The sequence below is a fragment of the Macaca fascicularis genome, chromosome 7 (genome assembly GCF_037993035.2).
Source record: "Macaca fascicularis isolate 582-1 chromosome 7, T2T-MFA8v1.1".
NCBI classification, from domain to species: domain Eukaryota; kingdom Metazoa; phylum Chordata; class Mammalia; order Primates; family Cercopithecidae; genus Macaca; species Macaca fascicularis.
This window is the reverse complement of record NC_088381.1, coordinates 156612472-156640426: the sequence shown is the minus strand read 5'-3', so window position 1 is coordinate 156640426 and position 27955 is coordinate 156612472. Positions and strand designations below refer to the sequence as shown.

General features: G+C 36.8%; 1 protein-coding gene across 11 annotated transcripts in view; it reads left to right on the top strand.

Annotated features, from left to right (window-relative positions):
* Window positions 1-27955, top strand: part of EML5 (EMAP like 5) — a 192872-nt gene that overhangs the window by 136368 nt on the left and 28549 nt on the right. For 9 of the 11 annotated variants that reach the window (XR_012416050.1, XR_012416049.1, XR_012416051.1 and 6 more), the window contains exons 22-29: window positions 883-1035; window positions 1743-1874; window positions 3553-3641; window positions 4851-5027; window positions 8402-8603; window positions 9288-9414; window positions 22960-23038; window positions 24447-24576. Coding sequence is in view for 7 of the 11 variants with exons in the window: in XM_065549193.2 (XP_065405265.1) it covers window positions 883-1035; window positions 1743-1874; window positions 3553-3641; window positions 4851-5027; window positions 8402-8603; window positions 9288-9414; window positions 22960-23038; window positions 24447-24576 (1089 nt within the window). In the remaining 4 variants the exon portion in view is untranslated. Of the gene's footprint in view, window positions 1-882; window positions 1036-1742; window positions 1875-3552; window positions 3646-4850; window positions 5028-8401; window positions 8604-9287; window positions 9415-17582; window positions 17598-20530; window positions 20540-22959; window positions 23039-24446; window positions 24577-27955 lie in introns of those variants that run through there. The other 2 variants (XM_005561987.5, XM_045396854.2) reach the window with 2 other exon arrangements.

Below are 27955 nucleotides of genomic sequence, written 5' to 3'. Positions count from 1 at the left end.
ACTTGAATCCAGGAGGCGGAAGTTGCAGTGAGCTGAGATCACGCCATTGCACTCCAGCCTAGGCAACAAGAGGGAAATTCCATCTCAAAAAAAAAAAAATCATTTTTATAAAGATGACTTATTTCTTAGATTTTTGTTTTTTTTGGAAAGGAGCTGCAAAGGTAAAACCTACTCTGCAGAAAACTTCCACGTATATCATTGGCTTTTTATGTTAATTAAAATCTCATTAGTTTTCATCAACTTAATTTCTTTTAAGGTAAATATCAGTGCTTGCTTTTGTTGTATTCAGAAATGAGTTTCATTCCTGCTTAGAATTCCATACCATTGACTTCTATAGAAAACTTTCATCTGTATCTCTTGACTCCTTTTTAATATTGATTTGAGGCCATAATAAAGAGGCAACCTTTTTGAAATAATAGATTCTTTTAGCAAATACTTTTTTTTTTTTTTTTTTTTTTTGAGGCAAGGTCTCACTCTGTAACCCAGGCTGGAGTGCAGTGATGCAATCATAGTTCACTGCACCCTCAACCTCCTGGGCTGAAACAGTCCTCCTGCCTCAGCTTCCTGAGTAAATGGGACTACAGGTGTGTGCCACCATGCCTGTCTATTTATTTATTTACTTACATACCTGTCTTCCCTTCCCTCTTCTCTCTTCCCCCTTGCCCCTTGTCCTTTGCCCCTTGCCCCTTCCCCTACTCTGTCTGCTGGTAGAGATGGGGTCTTGCTCTGTTGCCCAGGCTGGTCTTAACCTCCTGGCCTCAGGCAATCCTCCTGCCTCAGCTCCCCAGAGTGCTTGGATTATAGGCATGAGCCACCACACCTGGCCCATACTTAAAAAAAAGAGAGGGGGGGGAATTGCCTAATATACTCTTTCTCTTTCAGGTGGGAGGTGTTGCTGTTTTTCTCCTGATGGTAAAGCTTTAGCCGTAGGTCTCAACGATGGAAGCTTCTTAATGGCAAATGCAGATACTCTAGAGGATCTTGTGTCTTTTCATCACAGAAAAGATATGATTTCAGATATTCGATTTTCACCTGGTAAGATCCATTGAAATTGTATTTGCATATTAACTTGGGTCTGGCAGTGTATAAATGTATCATGTATAATTTTTATTAACTGTTATATTATCTGAGAACTTAACTTTTTTACTAGAGGAGGCAGTGTAGCAAGAGGTAAAAGCCCTGTTGTTAGATTGGCGCAAATATCTGTCTTAGTGCCAATTCTGTTACTAAATTTTCTGTGTGACTTGAGCCAGGATGCTTCTCTGAGCTTTTGTTTCCTCATCTATGACATAAAAGGGGCTGGACAACTGTTTTCATTATATTCTTAATGCTTTTGAAATTGCACTCATTTTACTCCATTAACTTCCATGTATTCATTATCTACTACAAACCTACTGTAATGCAGCAATTACTAATGTTAAGGCAAAATTTACTTATGTTGGTTTAGTTCCATTTTTTTCTAAATTTAGAGGGAGTTTTTTTAAATACAAAGTATCAAAACTACATCATACATAGTTTTTGACATTTGCTTCCCACTGAACTAATTTGTTACACTAAAGAAGTATTTTGTTAAGTTTAATATACTTGAAAAATGTTATCATTTGTCATTTGACACGTCTGTCTTCTTATTATAAAACAACTAAGATTCCTCCATAAAGAAAAGGAAAATTAACTCTAGTTGCAGAGTGTAAAAAAGTATTTCCAAAGATAGAAAATGTCAAGCAAATATGTTTCTATTATAGGTTCTGGGAAATATCTTGCTGTAGCATCCCATGACAGCTTTATAGATATATACAATGTAATGAGTAGTAAACGAGTAGGAATATGCAAAGGAGCTACCAGTTACATAACCCATATTGATTGGGATATTAGAGGTAAGACTTTAAATAACTTAATATTTGATAAAAAATTCATTTGATTTAGTATAGCTATATTAGAGAAACAGAAAAGTGATTCAACAGATGAGTTTAAAAGAATTGGGGAAAGCAACCATTATTCTCAAAATTATTTTTTACTATTTTACATCTGAAGATGAACACTATAGAGTTGAGACTTTTTCTTTTTTCTTTTCTTTTTTTGAGACAGGCCTCATTCTGTCACCCAGGCTGGAGTGCTGTGGTACAATCACAGTTTACTACACCCTTGACCTCCTGGGCTTAAGTGATCCTCCCAACTCAGCCTCCTGAGTAGCTGGGACTACAGGCATGCACCACCATGCCTGGCTAATTTTTAAATTTTTTGTAGAGACAGGGTCTCACTATATTGCCCAGGCTGGTCCCGAACTCCTGGACTCAAGCAATCCTCCCACCTTGGCATCCCAAAGTTCTGGGATTATAGGCATGAGCCACTGCACCCAGCCTACACTTTTCAATACTTCACCTAATATCATTCAAATAATAGTACAGTAAGTGATTAGTTGTTTCATTTGTAAAGTAATTTAAATATTATGCAAAAAAATTGTTATGATGTATTGATCTCTGCTATATAAATTTGATATAAATAGACTATAGAAATGTTGGCCAGGTATGGTGGCTCATGCCTGTAATCCCAGTACTTTGGGAGGCCAAGGCTGGAGGACTGCTTGAGCCCAGGGGTTTGAGACCAGCCTGGGCAACAGAGTGAGACCCCATTCCTAAAAAAAATGTAATACATTTTTAAAAAGAAATTTTTTTTTTTTTGAGACGGAGTCTCGCTCTGTCGCCCAGGCTGGAGTGCAGTGGCCAGATCTCAGCTCACTGCAAGCTCCACCTCCCGGGTTTACGCCATTCTCCTGCCTCAGCCTCCCAAGTAACTGGGATTACAGGCGCCTACCATCTCGCCCGGCTAGTTTTTTGTATTTTTTAGTAGAGACGGGGTTTCACCGTGTTCGCCAGGATGGTCTTGATCTCCTGACCTCGTGATTCACCCATCTCGGCCTCCCAAAGTGCTGGGATTACAGGCTTGAGCCACCGCGCCTGGCCAAGAAATGTTAATTAAGATTTTAAAGTCATTTTTCTCATTGTCTGATATGAAATATATTCTTTAAAAAGAGTCATAATCATATAACATAAAGAACTTAATGAGTATCTTTGTATTTTAGCAGAATGCATGGCATATTACTGAGTTTAATATGTTTGATAAACGTTAAGTATTTTAAATGCTCTCTTTTTAAGGATGTTATTGTTTCATGTATTCAGCTGTATAAATTGAGCATCATAAAGTTTTTCTAAGTATAGTTAAACGATACTTACACTTTAAAAAATATTTTAACATTTGTTTCTAGGAATTTTTTACATATGCATAACCAAAGAAATCATTTTTATGTATATACATATACAAAAATGAAACCACTTATGAATTACTTAATAATGTGGAATTACTTAATAATGTGGAAAGTTACTTAATAATGTGGAATTACAAAAATAAAATGCTCTTACTGTATGTTGACTGCAGCAGAAAATAGGTTTTATATTTAAGCTGATTTTTTTCCCATAAAACTTAAACATCATACTGATGGTATATATATTTATATGTATTTTATATGTGTAAATATTTTTAAAAATTTTTTTTAAGGAAAGCTTTTACAGGTCAACACTGGTGCTAAGGAACAATTATTCTTTGAAGCTCCCAGAGGGAAAAAACAAACCATCCCCAGCGTGGAGGTAGGACAGCAGTGGTGCTTGTAGTGTTGTTGATGTGAATAAGAGTGGCTAATAAACTGATACCTACTTTCTATCGTTTAGTTACACATGAAATCTGTTCTCAAATTATTAAAATAATGGATATTCTTGAGTTTATTGAGTCAGAATACATGGGTGAAGGAAGAAATACTGTATTAATAAAAGGAGTTAGCGGGCATGGTGGCTCATGCCTGTAATCCCAGCAGTTTGGAAGTCGAGGCAGGCAGATTGCTTGTGCTCAGGAGTTCAAGACCAGACTGGGCAACATGTTGAAACCCCATCTCTACAAAAAAATACAAAAAGTTAGTTGGGCGTGGTGGCATGTGCCTATAGTCCCAATTACTTGGGAGGCTGAGGTGGGAAGATTGCTTGAGCCTAGGAGATGGAGGCTGCAATGAGCCATGTTCATGCCACTACACTCCAGCATGGGTGACAAAGTAAGACCCTGTATTTAAAAAAAAAAAAGGAATAAATCACTTGTATGGCTAGCTATGCTCCGTTACTTTCCTCAAAAGACAAGAAGTGTGAAATAGCAGATAGAAGACGTGACGTGTCATCTGAGATTGGAGTACTGCACATCTGTCATGTCCTTAGGAATCCATATGCCTAAGATGTTTGTTGGCAGATTACTGTTTTTGTTTTTTTTTAAAAAAAAAAAAGAAAACAAAACAAGAAAAATTGTGTTGCATTTTGTGCCTGACAATATTAGCCTTTTTTTTTTTTTTTTTTTTTTTTTAAACTTGACCTAGGAAGAGAGGCTTAACAAATTTAACATGAAAGTGGCTTAATGAAGGGAGGGACCATAAGTAAAAGTTCTAAATTTCTTCTAAGGGTTAGTTGGAAAACATACTTATAATGCATTATTAGAAATTTAAATGTGAACTGTAAGAATCTTACTTGATTATCCTGAAGTCAGAAACAGTTTTGTTATTAACACTGTATGCTTAGCATCTAGAACACACAGTGGATATATGATTATATTCTGAATAATGCTATGTTAAAATTTTTTGCAGCAACTATTAGGCTCTGGGGAGCTATAAAACCAAGACAACTAATAATTTAACTATTTTTTTATTAAAACTTTCATTTTACTTTTGACACACATAATTACAAAGAAAAATGTTTACATTTTGGTTGTTAATATTTTAGGTTTGGATAATCCAAACTTACAGCATTGTTTTTCCTTCTTAGGTAGAAAAAATTGCTTGGGCATCATGGACAAGTGTACTTGGTTTATGCTGTGAAGGAATTTGGCCAGTAATTGGAGAAGTTACAGATGTAACTGCTTCTTGCCTCACGAGTGACAAAATGGTTCTAGCTACTGGGGATGATTTGGGATTTGTGAAGTTATTTAGATATCCTACTAAAGTATGTGTTTTTCTTTAACTTTCCTAATGATTATAAATTATGAAATGGTTAAGGTAATGTCCTGTCATAGCACTTCATTGTTATTAATTGTACATATGTAATACGTAATGTTGTAATATCAAAGGTTCAGAATTATGTTTCATATCTATAGCTTTTAAGTATTATAATTTATGATCCCATGCCTTAAGTTATATATCATATCCTATAGTGTTTTTCAGTATTGACTAATATGAATATCCCTTTTACAAGAAACATCTTGGCTGGGTACAGAGGTTCATGCCTATAATCCCAGCATAATACTTTGGGAGCCTGAGGTGGGAGGATCACTTGAGGCCAGGCATTTCAGGCCAGCCTGGGCAGCATAGCAAGACATCCTCTCTACAAAACAGAGAAAAAGATTAGCCAGGCATTGTGGTAATGCCGGTAGTCCTAGCTACTCGGGAGGCTAAGGTGGGAAAATTGCTTGAGCCCAGGAGTTGGAGGCTACAGTGAGCTGTGGTCATGTTGTTGCACACCAGCCTGGGGGACAAAGCAAAATCCTATGTCAAAAGAGAGAGAGAGACATTCCTTTTATCCCCAATATTAACTTCAATAATTTTTCTATTTTTGATTAAATATATACTATTAACAGTAAATATAAACTCCTTATAGTTACAACTTCAAACTTCAAGTTGTTTTAACCAATTAAATAGAAAATACTTAACGCTTGTAAAATTAAACACCATTGATTTAATGTAATGAATGACTTTTTTGTTGAAACCAAATAATACAGATTCTTTTTTTTCTGCTTTCGTAGCAGAATTTATGTGCATTTTAAATCATCAGCATCATTTGTTAATGATTTTCTGCTTAAAATTGGTATTTACTTGCTGCTTATGTATATTAAGATTTTTGTTGTTGTTGTTGTTTTTGAGATGGAGTCTCACTTTGTTGCCAGACTGGAGTGCAGTAGCGCGATCTCAGCTCACTGCAACCTCTGCCTCCCGGATTCAAGCTATTCTCCTGCCTCAGCCCCCTGAGTAACTGGGATTACAGGCTTGCACCACCATGCCCGGCTAATTTTTTTTGTATTTTTAGTAGAGATGGGGTTTCACCATGTTGGTCAGGCTGGTCTCGAGCTCCTGACCTTGTGATTCCCCCACTTCGACCTCCCAAAGTGCTGGGATTACAGGCATGAGCCACTGGGCCCGGCCAACAGGTTATTTGACATTCTACGTACCTATGCTACTGTGTGCTGTGCAAGTACTTAATTCTTTTATCACTTCCCTCTGTTTAAACTACTGTAAAATATTAGGCTTTTGCTTAACACAGAAATAAAATTTATATATCAAGTCCAGATACAATGCATTCCTTTCTCTTTTTTTTTTAGACAACGTCTCTCTCTCTCTGTCACCCAGGCTGGAATGCAATGGCGCAATCATGGCTCACTGCAGCCTTGACCTCCCAGACCCAAGTTATCCTCCCACCTCAGCCTCTTGAGTAACTGTGACCACAGGCACATGCCACCATGCCTGGCTAATTAAATTTTTTGTAGAGATGGGTTTCCAGATGTTGCCTATGCTGGTCTCAAACTCCTGAACTTAAGTGATCCTCCTGCCTCGGCATCCTAAAGTGGTGGGATTACAGGCGCAAGTCACTGTATCTGGCAGCAATTATTTCTTAATTCACAAATTAAGTTATATATTATACTCTGGCACCACCATGAACATAAAGATAAATTTGAAATAGGGCATGAAATCATATTGTGGTATTCAGTTCCTGGTGATCTTAAGTGTGGTCATATTGAACCTATTTTTTAACCTGTTGTTATTACTTAGTAATACTTTGAAAACATCATTACATGTAATTAAATATTCTTCTACATCATTTTTCTGGTGCTCATATTAATATTTTTAGATCAGCATTGAAATGAAAACACGGGTTTAAAAATTCTCATTGAAAACTCAGACACCCAAGAAAATATTCCACAGATTCCTGTTTTAGATACATATAAATGGTAGGGTCTTAGTTGTTAACAATGTGTTCCTCCAAAATATTTGCCAGAAACGTCACTTCCAGCATTCCAGATGGTGTAGATCCCTAAGGAGTAGGTTCTGGGATATTGGTCTACAGATTATTTTTTCACCCTAGTGTAGCAAGAACCACACAGTCTTAGAGAAACTACCTTCTTGCCATGCTTTGATGACAGATCCCTCACAACTTTTATTAAGAGTCATTAGTCCTGCCAGGCGCAGTGGCTCACGCCTATAATCCCAGCACTTTGGGAGGCTGAGGCAGGTGGATCACCTGAGGTCAGGAGTTCGAGACCAGCCTAGTCAACATGGTGAAACCCCGTCTCTATTAAAAACAGAAAAAATTAGCTGGGCACAGTGGCGGATACCTGTAATCCCAGCTACTTGGGAGGCTGAGGCAGGAGAATCACTTGAACCAGGAGGCTGAGGTTACGGTGGGCCGAGATCACGCCATTGCATTCCAGTATCAAAAAAAAAAAAAAAAAAAAAAGAGAGAGTCGTCATTCCTAGGGAATTCACAAATTTTGCTATCACTGTGTTTTGTATAAGACATCTCTCATTTTAACACCTTTGAAAAGATTTTAATGGAAAACCTGCTTTATGATGCTTTGATTTGAAATGTATATAACTTGGTAATGCTAGATTTTAAAGTTGCCAGTATTTATAACTTAAACTTTTATTGTTATTTAAAAGGAAAATACATTTCTATGTATATTGCTTACAAACAAAAGCACTGATGAATTAAGATGAAAGATATTTACGTGAGTATATACATAGACGTGTACCAAACCAATTGATAGTTACTTTTTGTTAACATACTCATGCTGTACGTAGGCATGTGTATCCTTTCTCAATTATTGCATCTATTTCCAACAGTAATACATCTGCTTAACCATTATCTTTAATATATATACACTATTCCATATACATTGTAATTAACTATTACTTTGAACATCTAAGGTATTTAATTGTTTTCACTACTGTAAGTAAATACCATGGTAAGTATTTTTTTACACACATAGCATTTTTCTTAGCATAGATCCCTAAAAGGGAGATGGGTGAGTCAAATACAAGAACATTTTTATGCTTTTAATGCAGAATACCAAGTTGGTTTTTTAAAGAATTTTGCCTGGGGTACTAGCATTTTGTGAAACTACTGGTTTTATATCTTGTCCTTAACAGGTTTGGGAATTTGGTATCTTTTATTCTGCTGAGTTTCAGTATTTTTTCCAATTTTTTTTAACACATTGCACTTGAAATGATTAATTTTTAATTATTTATTAATAAAATAAATTCAAAATCATAATGGAAATATTTAATGAAATTTCTCAGAAAGATTTTTTGAATTTTCTTCCTCTTTAGGGGAAATTTGGAAAGTTTAAGAGGTATGTGGCCCATAGTACACATGTCACAAATGTTCGCTGGACTTATGATGACAGCATGTTGGTTACCCTAGGAGGTACAGATATGTCTTTAATGGTGTGGACAAATGAGATGGAAGGCTATCGAGAAAAAAGGCCTTGTGATAGTGAAGAATCCGACATTGATTCTGAAGAAGATGGGGGTATGTTATTTTATAATACTTGACCAAAAATATCAGGAAAATTTAGCACAACTTATTTAAGCTGTAGAAGTTATAACAAGTAATAATAATATTTGAATAATTGTAGTGTTACTGTTTTTAGTCTGTTTAACATCAAAATCCATTTTGTGACTCAAGAACAACAGGTTGCCATGAATTTATGACTTAGATGTTATTTATCTACAAATGAAGAATATCTAAATTTTAAATAAGTACTGTTAAGGTAAATTTTATATTATTAAACCTCATATTTTAAAATAATTTTTATTTTCTTCTAATATACCAGTAATATCAGTTCATTATAGAAAATGTATTTTGCCATAAAAATTAAACACAGCCTCCATAATTTGACCACACAGAGGTAACACCTCTTTTAACATTTGGGGTATATCCTAAGATGTATGTAGCTAATATTTTTTTAAGAAAAGTGTGGACGTATTGAACTTATTTTTTAACCTGCTATTATTACTTAATAATACTTTGAAAACATCATTACATATAATTAAATATTCTTCTACATCATTTTTTCTGGTTGCATATTACTTCATAATTTGCTTATAACAACTTAATTTATTTCATATTGTTGAACATCTTTGTATCCAGTTTATAAGATCATAATTGATCTTGGTTATTGCTTAAAGAATAACTCATGTATTTTGACTGTAGGCTATGACAGTGATGTTACAAGGGAGAATGAAATCAGTTACACCATCAGAGCCTTATCAACAAATATTCGCCCAATGTTTGGAATCAAGCCTCATTTACAACAAAAAGAACCCTCAACTGATGAAAGGTAATAATTTAGTTTAATATTAGATGAAGAAAAAGATATTGCCATTAAAAATGGAATTTATCGGCCGGGCACAGTGGCTCACGCCTGTAATCCCAGCACTGTGGGAGGCCGAGGCAGGCGGATCACAAGGTCAGGAGATCAAGACCATCCTGGCTAACTCGGTGAAACCTCGTCTCTACTAAAAATACAAAAAAAATTAGCAAATTAGCTGGGCGTGGTGGTGGGCGCCTGTAGTCCCAGCTACTCAGGAGGCTGAGGCAGGAGAATGGCATGAACCTAGGAGGCAGAGCTTGCAGTGAACCAAGATTGCGCCACTGCAGTCCAGCCTGGGCGACAGAGCGAGACTCCGTCTCAAAAAAAAAAAAAAAAAAAAAAAAAGGGAATTTATTGTTTAAGTGGCTTGTTTACACAAACTAAGTAACAGTGTTATTCTTGCTTTAGACAATTCACAACACCTCTTAGAAAGTATGTCTTAGAAAGGTATTTAAAGTATGTCTTTAAATACCTTTTGGTATCAGCCTGGGTGATGTAGTGAGACCTTGTCTCTATGGAAATATAAAAATAATCCAGGTGTAATGGTGTGTGTTTATAGTCCCAGCTACTTCAAAGGCTGAGGCAGGAGCACTGCTTGAGCCCAGGAAGTTGAGATTGCAGTGAGTTATGATTGGCGCCACTGTGCTCCTACCTGGGTGTCAGAATGAGGCCCTGTCTCAAAAAAAAAAACCCCGCAAAAAAAAACAAAAACAAAACCCTATTGGTGGTAACACTATGTATTAACACTAGTGGTTTAGGGAATTATACATACGTAATTTGTATTATATATGTTGATATGATTCATCTTATTTGCTAACTTTTATAAATGTATGTGATGAGGTTGGAGAAGATAATAAAAACTGAATGCAATACCAAGTACTTTTTAAGAAGTATGTGAGCGGTATTGTGATTCAGTTTTGAAAAGGCCTGCCTATCCGTGTGCCTTTATTCAAGCATAGACAATCCTCATTTCAAAAATTTTCTAAAAAGTCAGGTTGTCTTTAATGGGAGTTATTGGTCTTAGTCTAGAATCAGCAAATAAAAAAATAAGGACATATGCAAGGCCATTTTATGAGGAGAGATCACTTTTTTTTATTATTATTATACTTTAAGTTCTGGGATACATGTGCTGAACGTGCAGGTTTGTTACATAGGTATACATGTGTCATGGTGGTTTGCTGCACCCATCAGCCCATCATCTATATTAGGTATTTCTTCTAATGCTATCCCTCCCCTAGCTCCCCACTCCCTGACAGGCCCCTGTGTGTGATGTTCCCCTCCCTGTGTCCATGTGTTCTCATTGTTCACCTCCCACTTATGAGTTAGAACATGTGGTGTTTGGTTTTCTGTTCCTGTGTTAGTTTGCTGAGAATAGTGGTTTCCAGCTTCATCCATGTCCCTGCAAAGGACATGAACTCATCCGTTTTTATGGCTGCATGGTATTCCATGGTGTTTATGTGCCACATTTTCTTTATCCAGTCTATTATTGATGGGCATTTGCGTTGGTTCCAAGTCTTTGCTATTGTGAACAGTGCTGTAATAAACATATGTGTGCATGTGTCTTTATAGTAGAATGATTTGTAATCCTTCGGGTATATACCCAGTAATGGGATTCCTGGGTCACATAGTATTTCTAGCTCTGGATCCTTGAGAAATCACCACACTGTTTTCCACAATGGTTGAACTAATTTATACTCCCACCAACAGTGTAAAAGTATTGCTGTTTTTCCACATGCTCTCCAGCATCTGTTGTTTCATGACTTTTTAATGATCACCGTTCTAACTAGTGTGAGATGGTATCTCATTGTGGTTTTTCTTTGCATTTCTCTAATGACCAGTGATGATGAGCTTTTTTTCATGTTTGTTGGCCGCATAAATGTCTTCTTTTGAGAAGTGTCTGTTAATATCCTTTGCCCACTTTTTGATGGGGTTGTTTGTTTCTTTCTTGTAAATTTGTTTAAGTTCTTTGTAGATTCTGCATATTAGCCCTTTGTCAGATGGATAGATTGCAAAAATTTTCTCCCAATCTGTAGGTTGCCTATTCACTCTGATGATAGTTTATTTTGCTGTGCAGAAGCTCTTTAGTTTAATTAGACCCATTTGTCTATTTTGGCTTTTGTTGTCATTGCTTTCAGTGTTTTAGTCATAAAGTCTTTGCCCATGTCTATGTCCTGAATGGTATTGCCTAGGTTTTCTTCTAGGGTTTTTATGGTTTTAGGTCTTACGTTTAAGTCTTTAATTCACCTTGAGTTAATTTTTGTGTAAGGTGTAAGGAAGGGGTCCAGTTTCACTTTTCTACATGTGGCTAACCAGTTTTCCCAACACCATTTATTAAAGAGGAAATCCTTTCCCATTGCTTGTTTTTGCCAGGTTTGTCAAAGATCAGATGGTTGTAGATGTGTGGCGTTATTTCTGAGGCCTCTGTTCTGTTCCATTGGTCTATATATCTGTTTTGGTACCAGTAACATGCTGTTTTGGTTACTGTAGTATAGTTTGAAGTCAGGTAGCGTGATGTCTCCAGCTTTGTTCTTTTTACTTAGGATTGTCTTGGCTATATGGGCTCTTTTTTTGGTTCCATGTGAAATTTACAGTAGTTTATTCTAATTCTGTGAAGAAAGTCATTGGTAGCTTGATGGGGGTAGCACTGAATCTACTTTAAACCAACAAAGATCAAAAAAGACAAAGAAGGGCATTACATAATGGTAAAGGGATCAATGCAACAAGAAGACCTAACTTTCCTAAATATATATGCACCCAATACAGGAGCACCCAGATTCATAAACCAAGTTCTTAGAGACCTACAAAGAGACTTAGACTCCCACAAAATAATAATGGGAGACTTTAACACCCCACTGTCAATATTAGATCAATGAGACAGAAAATTAACAAGGATTATCAGGAGTTGAACTCAGCTCTGGACAAGCGGACCTAATAGACATATACAGAACTCTCCACCCCAAATCAACAGAATATACATTCTTCTCAGCACCACATCACACTTATTCTAAAATTGACTACATAATTGGAAGTAAAACACTCCTCAGCAAATGCAAAAGAGTGGAAATCATAACAGTCTCTCAAACCACAGTGCAATCAAATTGGAACTTAAGATTAAGAAAGTCACTCTAAACCACACAACTACATGGAAACTGAACAACCTGCTCCGGAATGACTACTGGGTAAATAACGAAATCAAGGCAGAAATAAATAAGTTCTTTGAAACCAATGAGAACAAAGACACAGCATACCAGAATCTTTGGGACACAGCTAAAGCAGTCTTTAGAGGGAAATTTATAGCCCTAAATGCCCACAGGAGAAAGTGGGAAAGATCTAAAATCAACACCCTAACATCACAGTTAAAAGAACTAGAGAAGCAAGAGCAAACAAATTCAAAAGCTAGCAGAAGACAAGAAATAACTAAGACCAGAGCTCAATTGAAGGAGAGAGAGAGAGACAAAAAAACCCTTCAAAACAATCAGTGAATCCAGGAGCTGGTTTTTTGAAAAGATTAACAAAATAGATAGACCGCTAGCCAGACTAATAAATGAGAAAAGAGAGAAGAATCAAAAAGACACAATAAAAAATGATTAAGAGGATATCACCACTGATCCCACAGAAATACAAACTACCATCAGAGAATACTATAAATACCTGTACGCAAATAAACCAGAAAATCTAGAAGTGGATAAATTCCTGGACACATACACCCTCCCAAAACTAAACCAGAAGAAGTGGAATCCCTGAATAGACCAATAACAAAGTCTGGAATTGAGGCAGTAATTAATAGCCTACCAACCAAAAAAAGCCCAGACAGATTCACATCTGAATTCTGCCAGAGGTACAAAGGGGAGCTGGTACCATTCCTTTTGAAACTATTCCGAACAATAGAAAAAGAAAGACTCCTTCCTAACTCATTTTATGAGGCCCACATCATCTTGATACCAAAACCTGGCAGAGACACAACAAAAACAAAATTTCAGGCCAATATCCCTGATAAACATTGATTCGAAAGTCCTCAATAAAATACTGGCAAACCAAATCCAGCAGCACATCAAAAAGCTTATCTACCACAATCAAGTCGGCTTCATCCCTGGGATGCAAAGCTCATTCAACATACCAAAATCAATAAATGTAATCCATCACATAAACAGAACCAATGACAAAAACCACATGATTATCTCAATAGATGAAGAAAAGGCCTTCGATAAAATTCAACACCTCTTCATGCAAAAAACTCTCAATAAACTAAGTATTGATGGAACATATCTCAAAATAATAAGAGCTATTTATGACAAACCCACAGCAAATATCATACTGAATGGACAAAAACTGGAAGCATTCCCTTTGAAAATGAGCACAAGACAAGGATGCCTTCTCTCACTACTCCGATTCAACATAGTGTTGCAAGTTCTGGCCAGGGCAATTAGGCAAGAGAAAGAAAGAAATGGTATTCAAATAGGAAAAGAGGAAGTCAAATTGTCTGTTTGCAGAGGACATGATGGTATATTTAGAAACCTCCTTTGTCTTAGCCCAAAATCTCTAAGCTGATAAGCAACTTCAGCAAAGCCTCAGGATACAAAAATCAGTGTGCAAAAATCACAAGCATTCCTATACACTAATAATAGACAAACAGCCAAATCATGAGTGAACTCCCATTCACGTTTGCTACACAGAAAATAAAATACCTAGGAATACAACTTACAAGGGATGTGAAGGACCTCTTCAAAGAGAGCTACAAACCACTGCTCAAGGAAATAAGAGAGGACACAAACAAATGGAAAAACATTCCATGCTCATGGATAGGAAGAATCAATATTGTGAAAATGGCCATACTGCCCAAAGTAATTTAGAGATCACTTTTTAATAAAGTCTCTGAGCTAGATGACAGATTAAGAAATAAATTGTGAACCTGATCTTTTCAAAATCAAAGGTGGTAAAGAATAAAAAGGGATATGGAGCAGTGAATGGCATGGACTTCCGAAGAAAAGAGGTTTAAAGAACAAAAAAGGAAAAGGTAACGAGAAACAGTAAGAAGGAACAGAGGGAGTGGGAAGTGGGAACAGCCTTGGGAGGTGAGAACAAGGCTGTGGTGAGGAAAACTTTATTATGAGAAGTTAGTAGAACAATTTGAGGGAGAAATTAAAAATAAAAGGGAATTCATTCACAGTTGAACAGGATTTGTAGAAAATTCAAGCGAATTTGTGGCCATTTTGGATAGTGCTGAAGAGTTTTGGAACTCAGAGAGATAGAAATGACATTACAGGAAAGCTTTGTCAGAGCGATTTGAGTTTGCACCTATGGGTTTTATATTTGGGGAAAGGGGTGAAGTTAAGGTGAAAAACACATTGGTAATGGGGAAGGGGAGAACTGAGAGATTTTGTGAATGGACTGACCCTGCGTTACCAGGGAAGCTCTAGATGGAATGTTGAGGACACAATGCCTCCTCAGCTCCTCTTCCAGGTGTCGTTTGCTGATGGTAGACCTCATGTACCTCAGGTCATAGCAACGGGAGGTCACCTAAGGAAGGGGGATGGAGAGTGATCATCCAGTTTTTCATTATGTATACAGAGGCAAAGTATTAAATTAGGAGCATTTTTAAGAAAGCACAGTATACCATAATCTAAGTACTTGTACAGAATTCCATATTCCATGTTTCAAGTAACTTGCTAGAATGCAGCATGGTATAGTGCAAAGGACATGAATTCTGGAGTCAGACAAATGGGTAAAATACTCATTTTTATCATTACTGGTTGTGTGAGTTTGAAAAATTATTCATTCTTTCTGAACTTCAATTTCCTAAGTGGCAAAATGAACATCATAATCCCTAACTTATGGTGTATTTCAAGTTTTAAATGAAATAATATAAATCAAGAATTTAGATAGTGGGGTCTTCACCAATGACACCTTATCCCTTGGAATGAAATAAAAGTTAACTGAGGAGATACCTGGTAAATACTTAAACATTATTTCTGAAATTAAATATTCACAAAGCAATAAGCATTACATATGTATTTATTAGAGAAATACAGATAAATATGAAAATGGAATACTATTTAAATATTCTAATTAGAATATTTGAAGTAGAGTGTTTAATATGACTTAAGGAAAATTATGTCTCCTAAGTAATGAAAATTGAAAAGTGTTCTGTGGGGAGAAGGAGCTCTAGACATTCCCATAAATTTCTTTCATTTGTTATATTGATTTTTTAAAAAATTATTTATCGGATAAATTTGGTATGTCGGAAAATGTGACCTAATTTTAATCTGTAGACTGCTTCATTCACAGTAAAACACTTAAATGTAAATTTCCACCCATTGCTGAAGTGAGGCATGTTCTAATAGATGCAAATATTTTACTACTCATAAAGAATGATTAACACTGTCATAACTGTAATCTTTGATGTTAGTTTGTTTATTCTGCAGCTGTTTCCTAATTTTTCAAATTGCTTTCCTTTTTGTTCTCAATTTACTTTACAATTTCAACCCTGCTAAATATTTTGAAAATGATAAGGTGTGGGGAGGGAGACAGGGGATCCGTTGGCCCCCGTGGCAGGGTCCAAGCACTGCTCTTTGCCTTAAAAAAAAAAAAAAAGAAAGAAAAAATGACAAGGCAGAAGTCATTGATGTGACTTCATTTTCACAAAATGAAAAAAAATCAAAGGAGATTAAAAATGAAGAGATTCATATCTCTTTTTACCAACTTAGAATATTTGTGAGGAGATAATATGGTTCATGGTTTATTTAAATAATTGCTTTTTTAAGTAACATATATTACTGTCATAAATATGAAATAAAATACTTTATATGCAAAACAAGCCAAGTGCTGTGCCTCATGCCTGCAATCTCAGTGCTTTAGGAGGCTGAAATGGGAGGACTGCTTGAGACCAGGCATTTAGCACCAGCCTGGGTAACACAGCAAGACCCCATTTCTACAAAAAATAGAAAAATTAGTCAAGAATGGTAGTGCATGCCTGTACCAGGAGGTTCCTACTCAGGAGGCTGAGCAGGAGGATTGTTTCAGCTCAGGAGGTGGAGGCTGCAATGAGCTATGATCGCACCCTTACACTCCACCTATGGCGGCAGAGTGGGATCCTGTCTCTGGGAAAATAAATAAATGAAAAAAAATTAAAAGCAATTAAATACTTATCAAATATCCACTTAAAAGGAAAAATGGCTTCTGATGACAATAACCATTCTATTTGGTTGATACTTTTTTTTTTTTTGAGACGGAGTCTCGCTCTGTCGCCGAGGCTGGAGTGCAGTGGCTGGATCTCAGCTCACTGCAAGCTCCGCCTCCCAGGTTCACGCCATTCTCCTGCCTCAGCCTCCCGAGTAGCTGGGACTACAGACGCCCGCCACCTCGCCCGGCTAGTTTTTTGTATTTTTTAGTAGAGATGGGGTTTTACCGTGTTAGCCAGGATGGTCTCGATCTCCTGACCTCATGATCCGCCTGCCTCGGCCTCCCAAAGTGCTGGGATTACAGGCTTGAGCCACCGCGCCCGGCCCTTTGGTTGATACTTTTGTGGATTTTTTTCCTAAGTGATAATTTAATATTTTTTAATAAACGTTTTTGGTTTTGTTTTTGTTTTTTTTTTTTTGTTTTGTTCTTTTGAGACATAGTCTTGCTGTGTCGCCCAGGCTGGAGTACAGTGGCACGATCTTGGCTCACTACAACCTCCACCTCCTGGGTTCAAACGATTCTCCTGCCTCAGCCTCCTGAGTAAGTGGGATTACTGGCACGCACCACACACCCAGCTAATTTTTGTTATTTTTAGTAGAGACGGTGTTTCACCATGTTGGCTAGGCTGGTCTTGAACTCCTGACCTCAAGTGATTCACCCACCTCAGTCTTCCAAAGTGCTGGCATTACAGGCATGAGCCACCTTGCCTGGCTAATAAATGTTTTTATAACAAATATTATGTATTTGAAGTAGTTATTTTTGTCAAATTTCCAATATTTGTGAATAAAAATATTTAAATCAATGTTTAAATCAATGTGACATAAGTTAGACATTTTTGTATTTCCTTAAAATTCTGTTGACATGTTGCCTTTCTTCTGTTTGCTAAAATGCTCTATTCTATTCATCATCAAATTTTATATGTTTTCCTACCTTTTTCCCCCTTGCTCCTTTTGAAGGCAGGGAGTAGTAAGGTAAGTGTTTTATAAAAGAAAATATTTTATTCAAAAATTTACCCTTTATTTTATTCTTTATAGTATTTTAAGGTATTTATTTTCCCTATAAAACATTTCACTACATTTGTCAACAAAGCATTATGAAATGAAGTAGGACAAATTCTATGAAAGAGTTGCATTTTTAGATAGTATATATGGTTGTTATTATAAGGGTCTTCATTATGATAAATTGTTTTACATATGACTGTACAAACTACTACAATGCAAATAAATAGTTTTGGTTTTCCTTAAGTTTCAGAGGCTCGTAAAAACAGACCTAACCACACGTATATTTAAGTGAAAGACTATTCAGTTTTAAACCTGTTAACACGATTTAATGCGTGTTTAATCTATTCATTCATTTTAAAAGATGAAAAGAGGGTAACTATGGTATTTGTATGTTTAATAAAATGACATGTAGGAAAAGACTCTTTGGGAGTACTTTTATATCTACCTTTGGTGATATGGAAATGTCTTGAAAGAGTTTCTGAAACAAGACAGTGTGGAAATGGCTAGTCTGTTTTATAAGTTAAAAAAAGTATTATGGCTGGGCATGATGGCTCAGGCCTGTAATCTCAGCAGTTTGCAAGGCCGAAGTGGGAGGATTGCTAGAGCCTGGGAGTTCAAGACCAGCCTGGACAACATAATGAGACCCTGTTTCCACAAAAAATAAAAGTAAAAATGCATTAGCTGGGTGTGGTGGCAGCCCTGTGGTCCCAGCTACTCAAGAGGCTGAGGTGAGAGGGTCTCTTGAGCCTGGGAGTTTGAGGCTGCAGTGAGCTGTGATTGCACCACTGCACTCCAGCTTGGGCAACACAGCAAGACCCTGTTTTGGGGGCTGGGGGTTGGGGGTAAGATATCACTAGGAAAATGCTGGGACATAAGGAAGAAAACTGTAAACTTGAGACCAGATTGTGCAGAAACTCAAATAATAGGCACCTGTTAATATTAGATCTACAGCAGGAATCTGTCATCTGTTTTAAGCAGAGTGGTGTGTACAGAGATATGAGTTCAGAGTATGAAGCAACCTCTAAAATGGGCCATAAAATCTTATACTATTTTAACAGAAATAAAGCACCCGGATCTAGCTTCACATGTAGAATAGCTTGCTCAGTACTGATCTCTGCATTTTAAAGGAGACTTGGATAGTTTATAATGGGCTAGAAGAAAGCACAGGAGGAAGGAAGGTTGGGAGGCCACTTCATATAAAGAAAAATTAGTTGACCAGGTGCAGTGGTTTATACCTGTAATCTCAGCACTTTGGGTTGTTAAGTTTGGAGGATCGGTTGAGGCCAGGAGTTAAAGATCAGCCTGGCCAACCTGATGAGACACCATCTCTACAAAAAACTTAAAAAAATTAGCTGGGTATGGTGGTGTGCACCTGTGATCCCAGCTACGTGGGATGCTGCGGCAGGAGGATCTCTTGAGCGTGGGAGGTCAAAGCTTAACAAAGCCATGATCACACCACTGCACTCTAGCCTGGGTGACAGAGCAAGACCCTGTCTCAAAAAAGTCATTATTATTATTCTGGGAATCTTGTTTCAAAACAAGAAAACTAAATGGAGATATCATTGTTATCTTGGATATGAATGACTTTTCATGTAGAAGTAACCTCCCTGTCACAAGCAGTATTTATACAGAGTTTGGATGACCAGTTGTCATCAATGCTATACGATGGTTGTTCTAGACATGTAAAGAAGGTTCCTGGTCTCAGTGGGAGAATGGATGAAATGACTTTTGTGATTCCTTCCAATTTTGTTTTGATTGTTATGCTATTAAGAGAGAGAAAAAAAAACTTTTTAAAGATTACTTCTTTTACTAGCAAAATTCTAAATTCAGTATAGTCCCGAGTGACTAATTCTGCCTGCTTGGATTCACTGACTGGGGAACGCTCTTAGGTCAGAACAGGTGAAACTTAGGCTCTTTAGACAATTTCCTTTGAAGTATCTCCAGTGCTACCAGCTTTTTAAATTAACATTTTAGTGCCAGTGCCCATTCTTAAAAATAAGCTTAAATGTTTTGTTTAAAATTCAGATTACATTGCAGAAAAATAAGAATGGCAAGCTTTAAAGTTCACAACATAAAATATATTGAATTCTCAGTTATTTGTTTTTTTCTTTTTTCACCTTTCTTGTGATTCCCTGTTATTAATGGAGTTTTTTGTTTTTTTTTTTTGAGACAGAGTCTCACTCTGTTGCCTAGGCTGAGTGCAGTGACGTGATCACAGCTCACTGCAGCCTTTACCTTCCAGGTCAAGTGATTCTCCTGCATCAGCCTCCCATGTAGCTGGGACTATAGGTGCATGCCACTAGGCCTGGCTAATTGTGTTTTTTATAGAGAATGGGGTCTCACAGTGTTGCCCACGCTGGTCTCAAACTCCCGGGCTCAAGCAATCCTCTTGCTTCGGCCTCTCAAAGTGCTAGGATTAAAGGTGTGAGCCACTGTGCCCAGTCTTACGCCTTTTCTTTTCTCTTTTTTTCTTTTATTCTGGTTTTTTTTTTTTTTAGGCAGAGTTGCACTCTATTGCCCAGGCTGCAGTGCAGTGGCGCAGTCTTAGCTCGCTACAACCTCTGTTTCCTGGGTTCAAGCAATTCTCCTGCCTCAGCCTCCTGAGTAGATGGGATTACAGGCACCTGCCACCGTGCCTGGCTAATGTTTTTTGTATTTTTAGTAGAGATGGGATTTCACCACGTTGGCCAGGCTGGTCTCGAACTCCTGACCTCATGATCCTCCTGCCTCGGCCTCCCAAAGTGCTGGGATTATAAACTGAAAACAACAGACTTTTAATATTATGCAATACAGTTGTCTGCATTAAACTTGTTAAAATATTTTATTACAGGAGGTATTTTACTAGTGTTTTCAATTCAAATTTATGTTGTAATCTTTTTCCTTCTTTATCTGCTGCTGAAAAGAGGTTCCAGGTAATCCTCTCTTTGCTGTGTTTACAAAGCCTAACTTTGTATTTTTGTCATCTCTCATTAGCATTAATGGGATACTATGTTACTTGGTGTTCTTTACCTCTCCACAATTTTGCACATTTTTTTCCTTTGGAATTGGTACCACTGAAATGAATAGCATCTTAATTATTGGACTTACTCTGTATAAGTAACTGTTCTACTAAAACTTATCCATTCAACTTGTATAATTTTGTAAGTTGTGTAATTTTATTTTAAGCAATGATATACTTTATATAAATGATCTTTATAAAAATTAAAATATGGTTAATTGTTACATAGGATATAGATAAAAATTACCTGTTTATTGTCTGGGTTACATTTAAAGCTGTCAGACAGTAACATAGAATAATGTTCACCAACAAAATTGACTTGGGGAAAAAAGCAAGGCTTCTATCATTCTTTGAAATGGTCCTATCAGAAATATTTTTAAATGTTAAATATGATAAATTCAGTTTTACTTTTACTTGTGGACATCCAAAAATGTATATGAAGAAGGTTTGAAACCAAAATTTCTATAATAACTTGAAAAAATTGTTTATTCTTGAAAAGGATGTTTACTTTTTATAACACCAGTCATGCTTATATATTTTACATGCTGCCTCATATTGCTATCAACATCCCATTCATTTCTTATTGGATGTTTAAGATATAACACATTTACTTTTATTGATGTATAACATGACAACCGTTTTGAAAATGCAAGTATATTTTATGCTTTAATTTTATGAGACTTGTTCATAAATGTTGGAGTCTTTTACATGGGAAAGTTAATTTGTATCATTTCCTGATTTAGGTGTTACAAATTGAATATTAACTTAAAATTTGGAAAGGGATTGGTGCATGATTGATTTAAATTCAGTGTTCTGGTTATTCAGTATTTGAATAATGGTTGAGATAAAAAATAATAAACTAAATTGCATTTTTAAAAAAATTAGAGGTTCTAGAGAAGAGCTTCTACATTTAAATAATTCAGACTGTGAACTCAATACACCTGTTGGGACAGGGCACATTATAAATAGATCCTGAACAGAGAAGAGGGGCTAGATTTGAGAGCTACTGTGTAGGTAAAGTTGATAAATTTTAGTAAATAGTGAGAATAAGGGAAGAGAAAGAGTTGGAAGCAATAATAATAGTAATTTCCTTTTATAATGTATTGTATGGTTTACAGTGCTTTGTGACTATAAAATGTCTTCCTTGAGGAACCAACTGATGGCAATGCCATTAACCAGTACTAGGGACTACTTCAGCAAGTAGAGAAGGTGAAGGGCATGAAGAAACAGATGAGTACAAATTTGAACTCACATGTGATTTATGTTGCTAACAGTGTGGAACGTTCATAAAAATATTACAAAAATTCACTTTCAAGAAGGATGTATTGAATACCTGCCATGTGAAGATACTCTGTTAGATACTTTAGAGCAGTAATCCAGGCTTTGTTGTTAATGCACCCATCAAGAAATATTTGAGTATGTTAAATTAACATTTTCACATTGTTTATAAGCAATCTACGTTTGTGCTATTATGTTATTTACATTATGATACGTACACCAAAGAAATTAAAAGTAAGGCTGTGCACAGTGGCTTACACCTGTAATCCCAGCACTTTGGGAGGCTGAGGCAGGCGGATCACTTGAGGCCAGGAAGTCAAGACCAGCGTGGCCAACATGGTGAAACCCCATCTCTACTAAAAATACAAAAATTAGCTGGGTTGTGGTGGTGCATGCCTGTTGTTTCAGTTACTGGGGAGGCTGAGGCACAAAAATTGCTTGAACCCGGGAGGCGGAGGGTGCAGTGAGGTGAGATCGTGCCACTGCACTCCAGCCTGAGTGACAAAGTGAAACTTGGTCTAAAAAAAAAAGAAAGAAGAGAAGAGAAGAGGCTGGGTGTGGTGGCTCACTCCTGATCCTGTAATCCCAGAACTTTGGGAGGCCGAGGTGGGCTGATCACCCGAGGTCAGGGATTCGAGACCAGCCTGGCCAAATGGTGAAACCCCATCTCTACTAAAAAAAAATACACAAATTAGCTGGGTGTGGTGGCATACACCTGTAATCCCAGCTACTCGGGAGGCTGAGGCAGGAGAATCGCTTGAATCCAGGAAGTAGAGGTTGCAATGAGCCAAGATTGCGCCACTACACTCCAGCATGGGCGACAGAGTGAGACTCCATCGCAAAAAATATATATAAAATGAATAAAAGTTGTAATATTTTCTTTCTACCTTCCTGCTTTAGAAGCTCTCAAGATGAAGAGGGCAGTCTAGAGGACCACAGAATGGGTCATCTTTGGGAAGGTGTGACAAGACACCTCTCTGGGAGGGACGGTGTGAGAGGCTCAGTGAAGGCACTGAGTGCTGCATGCCTTTCCACCTTCCCACTTCTCTGTTGCAGGCCTCCGGTGAGCAGGGCCCCACCACAGCCAGAGAAACTCCAGACAAACAATGTAGGCAAGAAAAAGAGACCTATAGAGGTAAGGAAAATTCACTCTCCAGTGTTACTGAAATGTATCCAGAGTTCCTTTTTATAAAACACCCAAGTCTTATCATTAGTTTTCGTGAAAGTAAGTGTATTAAGTGCTCTTTTTTGTTTGATTTAATTCTTATGTAAGTCTGAGTTTTGGATTGATATTCTCTGGTTATCTTAATTTTTTAAATTAGTCTTCCTTTTGCTTTGCTGTGAATAATACCGTAATTGAACTGTATCTCAGAGAACTCCTAAACCTCAATATATGTGAATGATCTTTTGCTTATAGAAGCACAGACACCTTGACAGTACCTAAAACTTAGTGGCTTGAATTTGTAAATTAAAGAGTTAAATACTTATACCAAATAGGAATTTTGACCCTGTGCCATATATTCACTGTACAGGGTTCATGAAGGCTATTTCTCCTTCTGTCTCTGCTTCCAACCAAAGTAATCTTCCATAATAATTGAGGAAGAAGGAAGGCTCTCCACGCATTTCATAATCCCAGTATCAGCAGCAAACAACCAAACTCTGCTAAATCAAACATAAACAAAGTGTAAAGCTGTGTGATGGTGGTTGCTGTAGCTCCCTCCCCAACCCAGTCCTACAAAGTCAATGAAATGTACATTTTCAGTTGCAGAATTATCTGCCAGACCTTTAGCATGAATTGTCCGAGACAGTATACTTAGTTTTTGTCCACCGATGATGAGGGTACTGTTTGGATTCTTCAAAGGATGTGACTTGTACATAATTTATCCTGACTCGTGTATGTAGGTCAGATATTTTGATTAACAATGAACATAAAATTGTCTTCTTTTGGACACAAAAAGTACAGTCCCTCTATGTCCCTGGGGGATAGCTTCCCCTTGGGGATGCCAAAATCCACAGGTGCTCAAATGCCTTATATAAAAAGGCGTAGTAATTTGCATGTAACCTCTGCACATCCTCCTGCATACTTTAAACCATCTGTAGATTGCTTATAATACCTAATACAATGTAAATGCTGTATAAATATTTGTTATACTATATTGTGTTTTAAATGTTATTTTTTATTGTTTTTTCCCCAATATTTTCTGTCTGGAATTGGTTGAATTCTTGAATGTGTAAGGCCAACTGTACCTCAGTGTTTAACATGTGAAATCTTAAGAACTAAAGTTCTTGGGATCAGACTACCTTGTGATTCCATTTTCCTTTTTCATAACTTTATATAGAAAAGTATAGAATGTATGTTTAAGCTGCCCAAAACAGGTTATATAAAGAAGTACGACTAGCTTAATTTTGTATATGAAATTTGTAAAACATCAAAAATGCATACTCCATTTTAACTGCAGACACTAGTATTATGTATACAACAAAACAATGGTGAACATTTGGACATGAGGAAGAATATAATGGTTTTATTATTATCATTATAGGACCTTGTGTTGGAGCTCGTTTTTGGTTATCGAGGCAGAGACTGTAGGAATAATGTTCACTATTTAAATGATGGTGATGATATAATTTATCACACTGCATCCATTGGAATCCTGCACAATGTTGCTACAGGTAGGAAATCCTGATTCTCCATCCCTCTTTCACTTTTTTTAACTTAGAAATTTTGATCTAGCTGCTTAAAATCTTTGTTAAAGCTATAAATAGTAATTTAAATGTAGGAGAAATCCTCCAGAATAAAAATATTTCGTATTTCAGAACTTTCTAGTAATATTTCAAGTAAACAAATTTCAGTTTTAATCGAGTATAATACAGCAGAAAAGGAATTCATAATGCAAGTGCTCATAAGTCTATTAGAAGTAAAGGTTTTACTGTATGTTAAAACCATGTTTTATACTGAAACCATTGGTAACTTTAATTCTGTTTCCCCATAACCTCATGATGAGAATAAATGGTTTGGATGGTTGTTTCTGATAGTGATTGAGTGTAGCATGTTGGGTGAGTGATTGCTGGGGCTGGGAGTGTTCTTACTGAGGCCTTGGAAAGCCAAGGAAGAAAGACTTAAGAAAGCTGTTTATCTGTGGCTCTATGATGATACCTTGTTTGACCCAAGAAGGTGAGAAAATGATTTCTTGATGTTCATTTAACTGATTGGATTATTCAGTTGGATTATTCAAGAGCAAATAACGTTCTCTTAGCATCATAGTGACATTAAGTATTTAATTTTGAATTGTTTTATTACAATTTAATGGCAAACTTCATAAAAGTCTGAAAGTTAGAAGTAAAAATAAAAGTTATCTAGTTCATTCTTGTTTTCCTCTGATAGCTTCATTCTGAATGGGTAAAGAGTAGATCGATGATGTAAATTATAATCCACCACCCCTTGTTGGTATTAACCATTAATATGATCTTTCTATTTTGGTTTCATAAAGAAAAGCATTCACCAAGATCACACAGAAATCAGTGGCAATTTTCTATTTAATAATTTAGGCCAGGCCGGGCGCGGTGGCTCAAGCCTGTAATCCCAGCACTTTGGGAGGCCGAGACGGGCGGATCATGAGGTCAGGAGATCGAGACCATCCTGGCTAACCCGGTGAAACTCCGTCTCTACTAAAAAATACAAAAAACTAGCCGGGCGAGGTGGCGGGCGTCTGTAGTCCCAGCTACTCGGGAGGCTGAGGCAGGAGAATGGCGTGAACCCGGGAGGCGGAGCTTGCAGTGAGCTGAGATCCGGCCACTGCACTCCAGCCTGGGCGACAGAGCGAGACTCCGTCTCAAAAAAAAAAAAAAAAAAAAAAAAAATTTAGGCCATTTAAAACCTACTGGTTAGAGAGAAAAATCCTTCTTAATTGAGGTATCACGTATCTGTCCTTCAGAGAGAATGAGGAAGAGTAAGATAAGACAAACAAGAAAGGACTGTATATGTAAACTCTCATGTTTATACTTATAATTTTATTTTTACTTTTCTGATTTGTAATTAATCACCTTTCTAGTGGTGGGGTGTCTAGAGAGAGGGCAGATGGAGACTAGGCCACCTGCTTTAGTTTTTACTATATTTGGTTTCTCACCAGTTTGAGGATACATTGTTCATAGTCTAGGAAGTGGATTTGCCATAAATGATTCATTATTTTGAGGTGTGTTCCTTCAATTCCTAGTTTGTTGAAGGTTTTTAACATGAAAGAGATGCTGGATTTTATGGAAAGCATTTTCCATATCTGTTGAGATAATCATATGGTTTTTGTTTTTAATTCTGTTTATATGGTAAATCACATTTGTTAATTTGCATATGTTGAACCAACCTTGCATGCTAGGAATGATGAAGCCTGCTTGATCATGGTGAATTAATTTTTTGATGTCCTGCTGGATTTTGTTTGCTAGTATTTTGTTGAGACTTTTTGCATCTATGTTCATCATAGGGATGATGGTCTGTAGTTTTCTACAAGCATATTGGCCTATAGTTTTCTTTTTTCATTGTGTCTTTGGCAGGTTTTGGTATGAGGGTGATACTGGCTTCACAGAATGAGTTAGAGAGGAGTGCCTACTCCTCTATTTTTTGGAATAGTTTCAGTAGAATTGGCACCAGCTTTTCTTTGTACGCCTGGGAGAATTCAGCTCTGAATCCATCTGGTCCAGGGCCTTTTTTTTTTTTTTTTTTTTTTTTTTTTTTTTTGAGATGGAGTCTTGCTGTGTCACCCAGGCTGGAGTGCAGTGGCACAATCTCGGCTCACTGCAAGCTCTGCCTCCCAGGTTTGCACCATTCTCCTGCCTCAGCCTCCCAAGTAGCTGGGACTGCAGGCGCCCGCCACTACACCTGGCTAATTTTTTGTATTTGTAGTTTTTAGTAGAGATGGGGTTTCACCGTGTTAGCCAGGATGGTCTCGATCTCCTGACCTCGTGATCCACCCGCCTCGGCCTCCCAAAGTGCTGGGATTACAGGTGTGAGCCACCACACCCGGCCTGGTCCAGGGCTTTTTGATAGGTTGATAGGTTTTTTATTACTCATTCAATTTTGGAACTCACTATTGGTCTGTATAGGTTTTGAATTTCTTCCTGATTCAATCTTGGGAGGTTTTGTGTTTTTAGGAATTTATCCATCTCCTCTAGATTTTTCTAATTCTTTTTTTTTAGAAGCCCACAACTAATATCATAGCCTCTAGATCTAGATTGTGTATTTATAGGTGTTCATAATCATCTCTGAGGGCCTTTTGTATTTTTGTGGGATTGATTGTAATGTGATCTTTGTCATTTTTGATTGTGTTTATTGGGATCTTCTTTGTTTTGTTAATCTAACTAATGGTCTATTGATCTTGTTTATATTTTCAAAAAAACGATTTTTTTATTTTGTTGATTCTTTGTATGGATGTTTGGGTCTCAGTATTGTTCATTTCTGCTCTGATTTCGTTATTTATTTTCTTCTGCTAGCTTTGGGGTTACTTTGTTCTTATATTTCTGTTTCCTCCAGGTATGATATTAGATTGTTAATTTGAGATCTTTCTAACGTTTTGAGATAGACATTTAGCACTGTAAGCTTTTCTCTTAACACTTAACATGCTTTTGCTGCATACCAAAGATTTTGGCATGTTGTGTCTCTGTTTTAATTTACGTTGAAGATTTTTAAAAAATTTTTTACCTTATTTCATTGTTTACCCAAAAGTCATTCAGGAGCAAGTTGTTTAATTTTTATGTAATTGTGGTTTTGGGAGATCTTCTTGGTATTGATTTCTATTTTCCACTGTGGTTAGGAGAGTATGGCAGATATTTCAATTTTCTTAAATGTATTGAGACTTGCTTTATGGCTGAACATGTGGTCAATCTTGGAGTATGTTTTATGTGCAGATGAGAAGAATGTATATTCTATGGTTGATGGGCAGAGTTTTCTGTCTTTTATGTCCAGTTGGTCAGGTATTTAATTCAAGTCCAGAATTTCTTTGTTAGTTTTCTACCTTGATGATCTGTCTAACACTATCAGTGGGTTGTTGAAGTGCCCCACTTT